Source organism: Myotis nattereri, assembly GCF_964212035.1.
Source record: "Myotis nattereri genome assembly, chromosome: 11".
In the NCBI taxonomy this organism is placed as follows: Eukaryota; Metazoa; Chordata; class Mammalia; order Chiroptera; family Vespertilionidae; genus Myotis; species Myotis nattereri.
The window spans coordinates 14,136,721-14,153,432 of record NC_138086.1 but is presented as its reverse complement, the minus strand read 5'-3'; the positions used below and the strand labels follow the sequence as shown (position 1 = coordinate 14,153,432).

Below are 16,712 nucleotides of genomic sequence, written 5' to 3'. Positions count from 1 at the left end.
TTTCAATGAAAGAGAAGTTAAATTGTAGAGTTTTAACAACCAACATGCCAAAGATTTTTCAGGTGATTTAGGTAAAAAAAAAAATTTAATTTACTTTCTCCTCCATCAGGCCAGGTAGTTTGCTGACAAATGGCCTAAGAGTTCACCAGATGAGAACACATGGGTGTATTATATCAACTGGAAATCATCATGGAAAAATCTCAGTACTGTGTGAATGAATACAGAGCAGCAGTGATAGTGAAGAATATGGAGTGAGTCACAGACAGTGGAGCTAGGAGAGAAATGCATATTAATGGCATAAAAAGGAAATGTATTCCTTTTCTTATCCCGGAAGCATCAGCAGTAGCCCCCAAGTTATTAGTGTACATTCTTATATCATGCCTTAAGGCCTTCAAAAAAAAGGAGTCAAGAATGAAATTTCAAATAATCCTGCTGCTATTTAATTGCCTAACTATGAGCAATCCACAAAATAAATCTTGTGTGTGTAAATGATTGGTTTTAAATAAATAACTGCAAAATTTTCTATTATCAGGAATTCAGAAATTAGGTCAAAAGAAATTTGGTCTTCAATAACTTATTTTCAAAAATGAGTGTAATTGAGAGCAAAGTTTACACAAATATAAAATACATGACATCAGAATTGAATAAAATAACTATACAAAAATAAGTATAATACCAAGTCAATCTTTAGTCTAAAGGGAAATCCTAAAAAAAAAAAAAAAAAAAAATCATAGACCCACTGAAAATGAGAAAATGGCCCAGTCTCTAAAGTGCTCTGCTGAGAAAACACATTAAACATATTTCTGTCCGTCAACAAAGTAAATGCTTATAAAAGAAATTAAGATGCATACATTTTTTTAAATGTACTCATTTAAAAATATATATGTCTTTATCTAGTTTTGGAATTCAGGTAAATGTGAAACATCACATAAAATGAAAGATAAAAATCATATGATCATATCAATAGATGCAGAAAAAGCATTTGACAAAATCCAGCACCCACTTTTTATTAAAAAAAAAAAAAAAAAAAAAAAAAAACCCTCAGCAAAGTGGAAATGGAGGGATCATCCTTTCACATAATAAAGGCCGTATATGACAACCCCACAGCCAATATTATAGTCAATGGGCAAAAACTAGAAGTGTTTCCCTTAGGATAAGAAACAAAACAGGAATGTCTGCTTTCACCACTTTTATTCAACACTAGAGGCCCAGTGCATGGATTCGTGCACTGGTGGTGTCCCTCGGCCTGGCCTGCACCCTCTCTCAATCCAGGACCACTTGGAGGATGTCGGACTGCCAGTTTCGGCCCTATCCTCGAAGGCCAAGCCGAGGGACCCCACGGGCCTATAGTATGCATATAAAATCTTTGGTTAATCTCTTCCCGCCCTCCCCCTCCGCCCCTTTCCTCTGAGATTCATCATTCTGTTTCATGTTTCCATGCCTATGCATTGAGCATCAGCCCCCGGTGGTCATTGCATATCATAGCTACTGATCAAACAGTCGAACGGTCGAACGGTCACTTAGGCTTTTATATGTATAGCTAGTACTGGAGCCTTATCCACAGAGATCAGACAAAAAGAAAAAAAGAAAAGGCATCCAAATTGGAAAAGAGGAAATGAAACTGTCATTATTCACAGATGACATGATATTGTACATAGAAAACCCTAAAGACTCTATTTAAAAAAAAAAAATACTAGATTTAATAAAAGAACTTGACAAAGCAGCAGGATACAAAATTAACATCCAGAAATTGATGACATTTTTATATACCAATAATGATCTCTCAGAAAGAGAAACAAAACAAACAAACAAAAAAATCTCTTTACCATTGCAACAGATACAAAAAAATAAGATACCTTGAATAAATTTAACCAAGGAGATAAAAAGACCTGTATTCAGAAAACTACAGAACACTGAAAAAAAGCAAAGAAAAGAGGAAGATAAAAACAAATGGAAGAATATCGCATGTTCATGGAGTGGAAAAATTAGCATTATTAAAACATCCATACTACCCAAAGCAATCTATAGATTCAACACAATTCCTATTAAAATACCAATAGCATATTTCACAGATCTAGATCAAATACTCCAAAAATTTATATGGAACCAAAAAAAAAAAAAAAAAAAAACCCAAATAAATGTAAGCAATCTTAAGAAAGAAGAACAAAATTGGAGAGATCATAAATCCGATATCAAATTATACTAAAAAGCCATTAAAATCAAAACAGCCTAATACTGGCACTAGAAACAGGCACATAGTTTAAAGGATCAGAACAGAGAACCCAGAAATCGACCCAAACCATTATACTCAATAAATATTTGATAAAGAAGGCAAACGCATACAATGGAGTAAAGACATCTCTTCAATAAATGGTTCTGGGGAAACTGGACAGAAACATGCAAAAAAATGAAACTAGACCACCAACTTATACCATACACAAGAACAAACTTAAATGTAAGTCAGGAAACAATAAAAAATCTAGAAGAAGTCATAGGCAGCAAAACTCAGACATCACTAATAACAATATGTTCACCAATACATCTCCTAGACCAGGGGTGGGCAACCTTTTTGTGAGTTCGTGCCAAAACCAGCAAAATCTCTGACTCAAAATTCTTCTGCGTGCCAACCCTAATTTTTTGAGAACATGTTACGCCTACTTGATATCTCTTAAGGTGTATGTATGTGAAGAACCTTGAAGAAATAATAAAATTCATTCGAGCGACAAAAACACAGTATATGATGATGAAAAATACATTTATTTTTTAATGTATACATGTACACTGATAGACTGACAGAAAACTTTATGACTCCGTTTGATATTATCAGTGGGACTTTTGCTGCTGCATCACTGATGACAGAGATTTTACATCAGGTTTATATTTTGTGACCTTCAGAGATATGCACGAGCTACTACTTTCATCTGTCAGGTTACTCCTATTACGAGACTTAACAAAATTCATCACAGAACAAAGATTCGCAAGCGTATGTGGATGAAACCAAAACACTGGTCGGATCTAGGAAGGCAGGGACCCTGAGTTAAGGCAGAGGCATAGAAATTGCTCTTCCCCTCTCTCGTCAATCCATGTCTATGGTCTTTAAGATAACTTATGTAAAATTATTTATTTATCTAAGATGCACCTACACTGAATTTATCTGAAAAATAAAAAAGTCGATATTAAGGAAAAAATTGTAAATGGAAGATTATAAGAGAGGGTTTCGCGTGCCAGCAAAAGTTACCGGCGTGCCATGTTTTGTACGCATGTCAGGGGTTGCCCACCACTATCCAAGGGAAAGGTAAACAAAGGAAAAAAATAAACAAATGGGACTATATCAAACTAAAAAGCTTCTGCACAGTAAAAGAAACCAACAACAAAATGAAATGGAACTGCTGTTGATCCAGTGATCTCACTTCTAGGAATATCCTAAGAATCCCGAAACACCAATCAGAAAGAATATATACACCCCTATGTTCATAGTAGGGTTATTTACAATAGCAGATCTGGAAACAGCCCATTTGCCCATAGTCCATGAGTGGATAAAAATGCTGTGGTACACTTACACAATGGCATACTATGCAGCTGTAAAAAAGGACCTCTTACTATTTTCAACAGCATGGGGGCACCTGCAGAATATTATGCTAAGCAAAATGGTCCAGTTAGAAAAAGACACGTATCTATGATCTCACTTATATGTGGAATCTAACGAACAGAATAAATTGATGAACAAAATAGATCCAAAGATATGGAAAAATGGAAAAGACTGATGAATCTCAGAGGGAGGGGGTGGCAGGAAGAGATTAACCAAAGAATTTATATGCATATATGCATAACCCATGGACACAGACAATAGTGCAGTGAAAGTGAAGGCCTGGGATGGGGGTGAGAGTGGGTTGGAGGGTGTCAATTGGGAGGGGGGGGGGCAAGGGGGACATCTGTAATACTTTCAACAATAAAGATATATTTTAAAAAATAAAGTAGACAAAAAATATGTATATCATGTCAAATAATTTCTCTAAGCAAATGACAAAAGCAAAATAAAGACATGATTTGGTTATCTGTATTGCTAAAAGATGAATACATATATATCCCATTTTTCTACATTTCTTTAAAAGTTCATTTTCAACTACCATCAATTAACATGCTCTCTAAAGAGCACTATAAAAAATATGTTGTAGTATGCCAAAATAAAAATGGATGTTACTCATAGTATGGCTCTTCAATAGATAGATAAATTTTGTTACTTCCCATATTGTAAAGATGTATTTGATCAACATGTTAGCAATATTTATGTAAGATGCTGGCCAGGAGAAAATAATTCCATCCATTTTCAGTAACAGCTGGGTAAAGTAAAAGTCTCTACATAAATGACTCTGCAAGATATGCTCCCAACATTCCCCCAAAGCTATGTAGTCCGAATAGTGATAAATAACAAGATATTCAAAAGTTTATTCTTCTTTTGAATAATATATATTTTATAACATATACGTTATGTAACAATCTATTTTATATGTTATAAAATATACTAGAGGCCTGGTGCACAAAAATTCGTACGCTCTGGGGAGTCCCTCAGCCCGGCCTGCACCCTCTTGCAGTCCGGGACCCCTCAGGGGATGTCCACCTGCCAGCTTAGGCCCGATTCCCCAGGGAGTGCACGCAGTTGGACATCCTTAGCACTGCTGAGGTGGCAAGAGAGGCTTCCGCCACCACTGCTGTGCTCGCAACCGCAGCTGTCAGCGGGCTTGTGGCTGAGCGGATCTCCCCCTATGGGAGCACACTGACCACCAGGGGGCAGCTCCTGTGCTGAGCATCTGCCCCCTGGTGGTCAGTGCACATCATAGCAAACAGTTGTTCCTGGTAGTTCCGCTGCTAGGGTCAATTTGCATATTACCCTTTTATTATATAGAATAACAAATAAAACATTTAATATTTTTATTTGTGTATATATTTACAAAATATATATGTATGTATATATATATGTGTGTGTGTGTGTGTGTGTGTGTGTATATATATATATATATATATATATATGTAGTATATATATATATATATAAAACCCCACTCCAATTATGCCATTCTAAAAAAGGGAATTTCCCTGCTACTTTAATAGGAAAATCACAAAGAAACATTATTTTGCTTTTTTGGTTTTTTTAAATAGCAAGTTAACAAACCTATTAAAACTAAAATATTATAGAGCTAGTGTTTGAGAGTCTTATAGACAACTACACTAAGTTTTTTTCTGGGAGCATAGATGTACCAGTCATTCTACCATTTATGTTTCTGATGAATGTATACTATAAATAAACTTTTTTTCCTATATTTGTTCAGAAATCAGAATGATTTATGTAATTAAATCATGAAGTTTATTCTAAACAAAACTTTACAGAAATGTCACGTAGTAACTTTCTTTCCCATATTAAAAATACCTTTATTTTAAAATTAAAGAATAGGTAATGTCTGCAAAGAACTTATTTCTAAGTTCTTAAGTTTTATGTCATGAATAATACATTCCCTATTTTTTGTTTCTTAAAGGGTCTAAATCAGTGGTTCCTAACATAAGGCACACACCCCACAGGGGGGCAATTTGATTTTTAAGGAGAGCAATTTGAGAATGAGTTATTAATAGTGAATTTTTTGCAATTCTTATGAATCTAGGGGCCTCATATACAGTATAGAAATATATATATAGTGACATATTTATGCATTTCAGTTCTCTATTATATGTTTTGAAACTTTATTTGCTATTTTTTCATATCACTTCATACATTTTAAACAATTTCTTAGTGAGTTCTTCCTCAGTACTTCAACTGTCCTTTCTTTCTTTTATTTTTCTCTTTCATAGATGCCATGTTTTTTAGAAACTTGTTAAGACCAAGTGAATGGCCTTTTAGGCTTCCTCCACGTGAATGGGCGTTCACTTTTTGAATAATAAGACTTATATGTCAGGGACGAAGGGATATCAGGATTTCAGAGTTGCTTAGGTGGGACATGGCCAAAAAAAGGTTGGGAACCACTAGTCTAAATGTTAATAATCATGACTCAGAATGCAGATACTACCTAACATAAAAATCTCCTCCAATTATGTAATGCCACCTGATACCACTTCTCACTCAAACATCATGCACCTGAGGTACAATGATAAACTGAACCTGAAACTGGTTAAATATATTTTCACAACATTGTTTTGTTGTTAGTTGTTGTTGTTTTTATTGGTGACCACTTTGAAATTTCCTAAATTTGGCACCATTTAAGTTCTACCCTACCACCTGCATGAGAAACAAGGCCTGGAAGCTAGCTCCAAAAGGCCATTAGGACAAAGCAGGAGTTTCAGGTTCTTTTTTCCCAAGGCAGTTTAAGGCAGTAATTCCAGTTCACACTATGGAAAGAAGGGAGGTAGGGTAGTCAGGGCCTTATGCACAGAAAGGAAGGATGTGGTACGGAGAAACAGATATGCAAGGCAAATCAAACACTGTTTTTAAAAATCTGGCATTCTTTCTTTTATTGGCTTCTTTTTTAAAAAAAAAAATCTTTATTGTTGTAAGTATTACATATGTTCCCTTTTTTCCCCATTGATCCCTTCTAGCCCATCCCTGCCCCTTCCTCCACCCCCCGTCCCCAGGCCTTCAGCATCCTATTGTCTGTGTCCATGGGTTATGCTTATTTCATAAAAGTTTTTTGGGTGCTCTCCTCCCACCGACTCACCTACCCCCGCCTCCCCTCTGAGATTCAGCATTCTGTTCCATGCTTCTATGTCTCTGAATCTATTTTGTTCATCAGTTTATGTTGTACATTAGATTCCACATATGAGTGAGATCGTGTGTTACTTGTCTTTCTCTGACTGGCTTATTTCGCTTAGCATAATACTCTCCAGGTCCCTCCATGCTGTCTCAAAGGGTAAGAGATCTTTCTTTTTTGCTACTGCATAGTATTCCATGGTGTAAATATACCACAGCTTTTTTATCCACTCAACTACTGATGGGCACTTGGGCTGTTTACAGATCTTAGCTATTGTAAATTGCACTGCTATGAACATAGGGGTGCATACATTCTTTCCGATTGGTGTTTTGGGTTTCTTAGAATTAACTGAATCTGGAAGAATTAGAAAACCTGAATCGGCCAATAATTACTGAGTAAATTAAGCAGTAATCAAAAAACTCCCAGCAAACAAAAGCCCTTGTCCAGATGGCTCTACACGGCAGTTTTACCAAACATTCAATGAGGAACTAACACCTATCCTCCTCAAATTATTCCAAAAAAATCCAAGAGAAAGGAACACTTCCAAGCTATTTTTATGAGGCTAGCATTATCCTAATTCCAAAACCAAATAAAGACACTACAAAGAAAGAGAACTACAGGCCAATATCCCTGATGAACATAAACGCCAAAATCCTCAACAAAATATTAGCAAACGGGATCCAGCAACATATTAAAAAGATCATACACCATTACCAAGTGGGGTCTTTTTTTAACTTTTAAAAAATTGTGCTTTTAATGTTTTCTGCTTTAATTGGAAATGGGAAGGCTTAAAATTATACTTTAAAGTATAATTTTACCAGCAGTTGAACAATTCCATTTAGAAGAAGCATGGTTAAGTTATAGTATAATGATATACTTAGTATTTCAGCCAGCACAAAAATAATTAGGTGAATATACAATAGTTCTAAGAAAGATGAATATACAATAGTTCTAAGAAAGACCCATTTCTTCAGACAAAAAGACCGACTGAACATTGTCTAAAATGACCTGAGAGGGAGGAGATAATTCTGTCAATTATGAATTACAAAGCTGTTGGTGATTTCCTCTCTTACTAGTATAGATGTTTGCATGAGCTGAAACTTTTGATAACCACTATTTAGAATTCCATTTTCACTTGTATTATCATTAATTGATGAACATTAACTCCATTAAAAATAATGGCCATGTAAAAAGAGCTCAGAAAGTGTAATGGGAAATTCTTGATCATCTATCAGACACAGCTTGATATTAGCTTCAACTACGCATATTTTCCAGAAAGTTTTATAGCTTATATCTCATCATATAAGTATAAAACTATAGAGTAAAAAATAAATTCAGGCAATGGATTTGTCAAATATTTTCTATCCTTAAATAAAGCTTTGAGTCACAATGCAACCAAAGATAAGAAACAAAGAGGCAGAATTAAAATATATATATTTATAAAATGTATTATAAATATATTTTGATGAGAAACAGGACATTTTCCTAAGAAACTGTGCTATATTATAAAACATATGCTTTGTTAAATGTTCATATAATTTTCCAATAGATGGATTGCATTTTGACTGCACAACATTTCTACATCTTAAAAGTATGACTACTATATCCTATCAGGATCACTAATTAGCTTAATTCCTGAAAATTAAACTTGTCAACTTCAATGAAACTTAAATCTTAAAAGTAACTCCCATTTTACTTCCAAGTTCTGAGAAAGTGTATATTTAATTCTTCTAATCCACTTACATATGAATCATGTGAACTAAATCCATTTCATAGACTTTACTCAGGCATCATGATTCAGTTTCTTAAATTATTTCAAGAAATAGATGCTTATAAGCATTTTTATTATATGATAATAATGCCACTAATGGTTAGCATTTCCTCATTGTTCTCCTGAAAACAAATATAAAATTCTAAATAAAATAGAAATTTAAAAGTCATTTCAGGAAACAAATTTTAAAATAATACTAACTTCACATGTCTAGCTAGAACTTCTAGCTGGTGAAATTACCATGTCATCACATTCATTATAATAATGCCTATATCAATCTCATAGATATTATATAGTATTAAAAGACTCACCAGATACTGCTCTACTTCATGAAAAACAGTGCCATTGACACCAGATTTTTAAAAATATATTTCCTTTTAATATTTCTTCCTTTACGTCCTCTTAACACAGAGTTCTTTTTTATTCATATGCTCTTCTAATTTGAAATCCTGCTATTGATTTGCACTATCCAATTGTCCTTAATAACTATTTCAAGTGACAAAAAGACAATATGACCAAATATATATCCCCTTTGATAAGAATTAAGCACCTACACTATTCTGAATCTTCTTCAAAATTTGTCACAAAATTACCAACAGGATAAAAGAGAAATACAAGCAATAGAATATGGATTTTCACTAATTCATTTTTGAAAATGTACCAGTAGAACTTACAAAAACATGTGAGACTAAATCAAAGTCATGTTATTTTATTTTACTGTATTATAATTTCCTATTTAGCCCAAAATTCTTCACATATAAAATATTCCATTAGTTGGCTAGATGGCAACATTAGAAACTCTGTTCAACACAAGATGTCTAAAAAAATTAGGTTGATTTTAACCACATTATCATTTAAAGAAGGCAATTAAATTAGCCAGAAAAACAATACTGAAAAAGCAGCCTTGGGAATAACTTTTTTCTTGTGGCCATTACCAAATCCCTATTGGACTGATTAATTATGCCAGAAAAGAAGCATAAAGCTGAAGAAAGGGCACTATCACTACTTGTCTTATCTAAGAACTCATAAAAGTAAAAGGCTCTAACCATCTTATTAGATTCTCTAATATGTAAATGCTGCTACTTTTCGGCAGTTTGCTTAATATTACTAATCACTTCATATGTTTCTTTTTGCTCCAATATAAAAAATCTCAATTCCAGCTTAAAATTTTTTCAAACTACTAATTCAGAATATGCCCCTTTGCTTGCAAAACACCATTACCCCCAATAAACAAGCATGCACAAAAGAATTCTAGAAGAAAATTAGAATGCACAAATTTCTATAACACAACCAGCCCTTGGTGACCATCAGTCTCACCAGATACTATTGAGTGGTCATGGACCCATTGCTTGATGGGTTCTATAGTTTCTCAAAAAATGGTGGATGACAGTCACTTGCTTCTTTTTTTGAAACTATGAACCTAGAGTCTTAAATATATTGCAAATATCATTCCACTGCATTTGATAGACTTGATCAGTTTCAGCCCTGACATTCTAAAACTGAATAACTTATCAGCCACAATGAACATGCATATGTAGCAATAGGCACATATGTATTACAAAATTATTTTATAATGATATTTATAATCTATATTTTATAATGTAAAATAAGAATTATAATTCTTAGAAGGAAAACGCATGCTAAAAGTATCTATTCCTATAAAAATGATACTTCAAATGCACATGAGAACTTTTCACTTGAATACACTGGAGCACTTTCTGGGCATTTCAATAAATATGGTGCATAATTATACCGTTATTGGGGCAGAGATTTTGTGTTTTTCATTCTTAGTATGTTTTTATGTATTTATACTTATAATATTGATGATCCACCTTTACATTCAGGAATTCTACAATTTATTGTATTTATCAACTTTCAGGCATCAGTACTCAACTCCCTGAGTACTTTAATCTCTATATCATATCTCCTTCATAGGTCAAAAGAGTTCCTCAAAACCATTTAGATCATGAGAGAAAAATTACTTCCTCTAATTTATGCTATAACTTCAGTGGGTCTCCAATCACCTCACATAATATCCAACCTCCATCCCATTTCCCTTGTTGGCACCTACCCTAGTGTTGTCATGGTGACAATGGTATACCAGAAGGCCGCAGGAATGCTGGTGAACTTGGTGGCGGAAGACCCCTTCTCGGCATAGAACATCACGGTCGCGAAAATGATGATAGCCATGGTGAGCGAGAAGAGCAAGAAGCCCAATTCGGACGCACAGCTCTTCAGGGTGTAGCCCAGGATGCGCAGGCCTTGCGAGTGGCGAGAAAACTTAAAGATCCGGAAGACACGGAAGACGCGGAGGGTGACAAAGGCCCCGCTCACATCCTCATTGTCTGTCATGACCAGCCCGATGTAATAAGGCAGGATGGCCACCACGTCGATGATGCTCATGACGCTGCGGACGAAGCGGTAGCGACTGGGGGCCGCAGCCAGGCGCAGCAGGTACTCCACCGTGAAGATCATGACGCAGGCCGTGTCCAAGCAGAAGAAGGCCACGGCGTACCGCTCCCCGCAGGGCAGCTCCTTGATGTGCCCCGGGCTGGACCCACAGGGCACCGTCTCCACCACGTTAGCGATGACCGAGACGGCGATGAAGAAGCCGGTGACATAGTAGAACACCAGGGCCATCGTGCTGGTGTGGGGGTTCTCGAAGGCCCGCCAGACCTTCTGCCGGGCCGTCATGGTGGGCAGCGCGTTCTCGCCGGTGCTGTCCGAGTCCGCGTCGTCCTGCAGGCGCTCGGCGTTCTCCCGCCGGCGGTCCTTGTACTCCTCGTAGCAGCAGTCGCCGATGATCTCGGGGATGAGGCCGAAGAAGGCCAGCTCTTCATCGTAGGCGGAGATGCACTCGTGGCGAGGATAGTGGAGCTTGCCGGTGCGGTAGAAGTTCAGGATGTGGCGGAAGATGTCCGGGTCCCGGTCAAAAAAATACTGCTGGGTCTCCGGGTGGTAGAAGAAGTCCCTCTCGGAACTGCCCAGCAGGGTGTCCGGGTACCGCTCCAGGGTGTCCTGCCACGTCTGGAAACGGGTGCCACTCACGTTCAGCACGATCAGAGCGTCCTGGGTCCTTTTTCTCTCCTGCCTCGGGGGAGCTGGCATGGGGCCCGAGGCCACGGGCATCCACCCGATGGCCGCTGCCCTGGCAAAGGGCAGCCATGCCGCTACCCCCGCAGCCATGGTGCCTGGACGTGGAGGCCAGACGGGCAATCGGGCCTGGACAGGTCAAAGTAGCCCCAACCACCCACTCCCTCTGGTCAAGTAAATGCTCCAGAGGAAGGCGGCCCAGGGGTATCACTCCTATTCCTCGGTGGGGCTCCTGGTGAAGTCACAGTTTTCAGGAGGGCCAGTTGCCCTCCAAGACAGCTATTTGCAAAATACAGGGTCCTAGCAATCACGCCCAGACCTTTCCCGGCAGGTGGACGAGGCCACTCCAGGAACAAATAAGTACACAGGTGGCTTTGAACGCAGCGATTTCTTCAAACAGGTGTCTTTGCTTTCTCCTCTGACACGCGGAGAGCGTGCGGTTGGTTTGCTTTGTGTAGTAGGGTAGAGAAACCAAGGACAGTCGCTCAGTGGTATTCTTTCCACGAATCCAGGAACGCTTCCCACCTCCCCTTTGGCTCTTTCCAACCTGCCTTTTTCAAGTGGCCCTTCCCGCCAACGGAGTCTCAAAAAGGCGACCTGTTGTAGCTTCCCAGATGCGATCACCGCCACTGCCCCAGGTCTCTTGGGGAGTCCGGGGGCCACCTCTGTCCCTCGGGCTGTATTTATAGAGGCGGGAGCGCTGTGGGGCGGGCGCGGTGGGGGCGTCCGTGAGAGATCCGCCTGCCCTGATCCGCAAGCACCCCTCGTGTGTGCCCGAAGCGTTCGTCCCCTCGCCCCTTCACTCTCTGTTCAAGTTCAGCTCAGGTGCAGGGTGACAGTTCCAGAGCCCGGGAGCTGGCAGCCGCCACCGCCTGGGCGGCAGCAGCATCTGTCTGCACCCAGAACGCGCCTCGCCTGCGGTCCGCCCCTGGCCGAGCGTGCACCCGGGCTGAGTTGCATAGAGACTTTCTCCTCGCCGAGCACCGGCAAAGGGAGAAGCAGGCGGAGCAGCTCGCCCACCGCCGAATCCGGGCGCCCGGGGAGCATCAATGAAGCTCAAGCGAGCTCAGCTGCCCCTTCCCCCATCCTGCCGAGCTTCCCTCCTCCTGTTCACCTTCCCAAAGCCGGACGCAGGCCGGCAGAGCAGCGGCAGCAACAAGTTCAAAAGGTGCGGGGGAGGCGAACCGAACGGACCCGCTCCTGCCAACTTACTGCGCCTCGGCGGTCGTCGCTGGGGCCGGCGCGGCGCGGGGCGGGGCGGCGGGGCGCCGGGGCTGCGGGGCGGCCGTGGCGCTGCGGGGCCGGGGCCGGGGCCCGCGCGGGCAATCGCCGGCGCGCGGAGGCTGGAGGCGCTCGGCGGCGCGGGTGCGCGGGAGGGCGGCTGGCTGCTTCCCCGCCAGTGGGTGGTCCTGCATGTCCCCGGGCTCCCGGCGCCGCTCAGCTCGTGCGATCAATCGAGAAGGAGAAAATGAATAAATAACCGAGCGCACGCCCCGCCACGCAGGTTCTGCACGGCGTCCCCCGCCTTCCCCGGGGCTTGACCTTTCTCCGCCCCCGCCCCCTCGGGCTGCTGTCGCTCCACCCCAGCCACCCACCAGCCCCGGCGCAAAATGTCACCTAGGGAGAGCATCCAGGTGGGTCTGCCGGGGGAGGAGAGCGAGCCTCGGCGAACAAAGGGAAGCTCTGCACGCGCCGGGCTGCGGTGGCTCGGTGGAGGCGAGGAGGAAGGGGGCCGGTGCCTCGCTTCTGCCTCCCTGGGTCCGGGTTCCAGGCAAGCGTGGGAAAAGGAGAGAGAGAGAGAGAGAGAGAGAGAAGCTGGGAGGGCGGCGAGCGGAGCGGAACGCGCAGGAATTGGTTGTCTTCTGGGGGCTGCTGGCGGGGGGTGGGGGAGTGGGGGGGCGGGTTGGGGGGAGCGAGCCCTGCAAGCCCCGCGGCAGAATTTTTAAGAGCTTTTTTTTTTCTTCCTCTTTCTTTTTATTTGTTCAAGCCAGACGTTCACGTTGCAGAGGCTACTACGTCATCTATCCAACTTGTCGAAAAGTCTGGCGGTGTCCTCAGCCTAGGTCTTGCCACAACTCCCTTCCCCGTCCTTTGCGAATGACAGGAAGGAATTAAAACCCGTTTCTAAATGTCGGCGTCCGGGGACGTGCGCCGCGATGGGTGCGCGCCCCCTTCACGCTCTCGGCGCATCTCTGTGCACATCCCAAAGGGCTAAGTAGTGAAAGGTGTCCTTGCGAGGAGTCCGTGATGTGATGCTGAGATTAGGAAACTGTCGTGGCCAACCGGGTTGTTTTTCGTGCACCCCGCCCCCCAGTCATTAGGAATCTTCCTTAAAACCGAACAGACACCGTTTCGAACCACTAGATGGCGTGAAGGGAGGGAAGTTAAATCTATCCCTAAGGTTTGGATGCTTTAGAAAGGTGAAGGATCAAAAATGAAGGGAGCCTGCAGGGAATCAGCTCACAGAAATATCCTCAAATCCCCGACTCCCCACCCATTTTTCTAGCAATTAGATCTATTACTCAGGCTCGAGTCTGCATTTTGATGAAAATGGAATGAGATGTGGAAAGTTTCTTGTGGAAATGTCTTTGAAAATTAAATGTAGATGACTGAATAATTTTAATTATTGTTATAATAAAGGCCTGGAAATTTTGATTAAGAAAAGATGTCTAATTTCTACCTGAAAATTACCTCTTCAAGACTTGTTGACTGTACTTGGTGGATAAACTAAGTGGACTGAAATGTATAATCTTGAATTGAGTTGACTTCCAAGCCCTGGAGATAATAGACAGAATCCCGTAGATGATGAAGATTATGTGCACAGAATCCAGTAGAACATTCTATATGTTTCCCTTGCCCAGGGATTCCTCTTCTTCTTTCTGGAGTTCTCATTTTGTTCACCCTGCTTGGTTGGTAGAAAATAAACTCGGCAAGATCTAAACTGAATCCAAGAGCCCCTCCTCTCCCGTTGTCTACTGTTTTCTCTCCCAATAAAGAAAGCCCGAGGAAGAAACTTGGTCATCGTAGACCATGTCCTGTCCTCCACTGCTTACCCCACCAAGCACCCCCCCCCCCCAATAACTCTGTATATTTCACCTTCCTTAGCAGTCTATCTTCATACTGTACCTACAGTGATTTTTAAAAACCATTTTGAGATAATTATAGATTCACATACACTTGTGAGAAAGAATAGAGATCCCTTATACCTATCATCTAGTTTCCCTCAAAGGTAACATCTTACCCATTCCAGTACAATAATACGACCAGGAAATCAACTTTCACACAATCTACCAACCTCATTCAGATTTCACTATGGACACGAAATTTTATGTATTATAGTTATTTCTGTCTAATTTTTAAAAATATGTTTATTGATTTCAGAGAGGATGGGAGATAGAAACATCAATGATGAGAGAGAATCATTAATCGGCTGCCTCCTGCATGCCCCCTACTAGGGATCGAGCCGGCAACCTGGGCATGTGCCCTGACCAGGAATTGAACCGTGACCTCCCGTTCATAGGTTGGTGCTCAACCACTGAGCCACGCCAGCCAGGCTAATTCTGTTTAATTTTATCACACATGTAGATATAGCATTTTATATCCCACCAGTCAACAAAAGTTATCTGGTTTCTCAGCATCCTCATCAACATTTGGCATCACTATTTTTCATGTTAGCCATTCTGATAATGTATAGTGACATCTCACTGTGATTTTAATGTTTGTTTCTCTAATGGCTAATTTTGCTGAACGCATTTAAATGTTCATTTTTGCCATCTGTATATTCTTCAACAAAATGCCTGTTCCTGTTTTTGCCTACTTTTCAATTAGATTGTTTTTTACTTTGGAGAACTGTTTATATATTCTAAATAATTGACCTTTGCAAACAATTTTCCTGGTCTTTCCATCTTCCTTGCAGGATATTTTTTTGCAAAGCAATAGTTTTTAATTTATGAGGTCCAATTTATGATTTAAGTTTATGGTTTATGATCAATTTTGAGTTAATTTTTATATATGGTGTTGAGGTTTAGGTTAAGGCCACCCCACCCTTTATTTTATTGTTATTTTTTGCCTATAACTGTCCAGTTCCTTCAGCAGCATTTGTTGAAAAGTCTATTTTTCCCTATATTGAATTGCTTTTGTACCCTTGTCAAAAATCAGTAGGGTATATTTTTGTGATCTATTTTTAGGTTCCCTATTTTGTTCCATTTGTGTGTGTCTATGCCCTCACTAAAAGGACACGTTCTTGAGAGTAGCTGTAAAATAACCCTTAACATGAAGTAAAATTATTCCTTACACTCTATTATTCTTTTTCAAAATTGATTAGCTATTCTAGGTCCTTGCCTTTCTATACAAATTCTAGAATAAATTTGTCTATGTATACAAAATGCCTTGCTGGGATTTTAAATGGCATTGCATTACACATATAAATCAATTTGGGGGTGCTGAGATTTTCATAGACATTTCATTGTATCTATAAGTCAATGTACATTACTATGTTAAGTCTTTTGACCAATGAGCACAGTATGTCTTTCCATTTATTTAGTTCTTTCTATGTTTATTTCATCAACATTTTGAAAATTTCAGAATACAGATCCCGTACATGTCTTATTAGATTTATACTAAGTATTTCAATTTATTTGGAGGAATTCTGAAAAGTATTGTGTTTTTTTAAATTCCATTTTGTATACATTCATTTTTAGTATATAGAAATGCAGTTGATTTTGTGTATTGATCTTGCACTTGCAATTTTGTTGAATTTCCTTATTAATTCTTGGGTTTTCTATGTAGACAATTATGTCACCTGAGATAGGGTCAGTTTTATTTTTTCCTTTGCAACCTGTATTATGCCTTTTATTTAGAATACTAGAGGCATGATGCATGAAATTCATGCACTCAAGGAGATCCCTCAGCCTAGCCTGTACCCTCTCCCAGTCTGGGAGCCCTCAGGGGATGTCTGACTGATGGCTTAGGCCTGCTCCCCAGAAGCAGGCCTAAGCCATCAGGTCGGACATCCTTTGCGCTGCCACGGAAGCAAGAGAGGCTCTCGCCACCTCTGCTGCACTCACCAACCGTGAGCCTGGCTTCTGGCTGAGTGGCGCTCCCCCTGTGGGAGCCC

At 40.4% G+C, this 16,712-nt stretch overlaps 1 protein-coding gene across 1 annotated transcript in view; it reads right to left on the bottom strand.

Moving 5' to 3' along the window:
• KCND2 (potassium voltage-gated channel subfamily D member 2) overlaps window positions 1-12,709 on the bottom strand; it is a 521,425-nt gene extending 508,716 nt beyond the window's left edge. The window contains exon 1 of the mRNA XM_081102070.1: window positions 10,575-12,709. Within this exon, the coding sequence (XP_080958196.1) occupies window positions 10,575-11,689 (1,115 nt within the window). The 5' untranslated portion in view covers window positions 11,690-12,709. The remainder of the gene's footprint in view (window positions 1-10,574) is intronic.
• Between the last annotated feature and the right edge of the window lie 4,003 nt (window positions 12,710-16,712).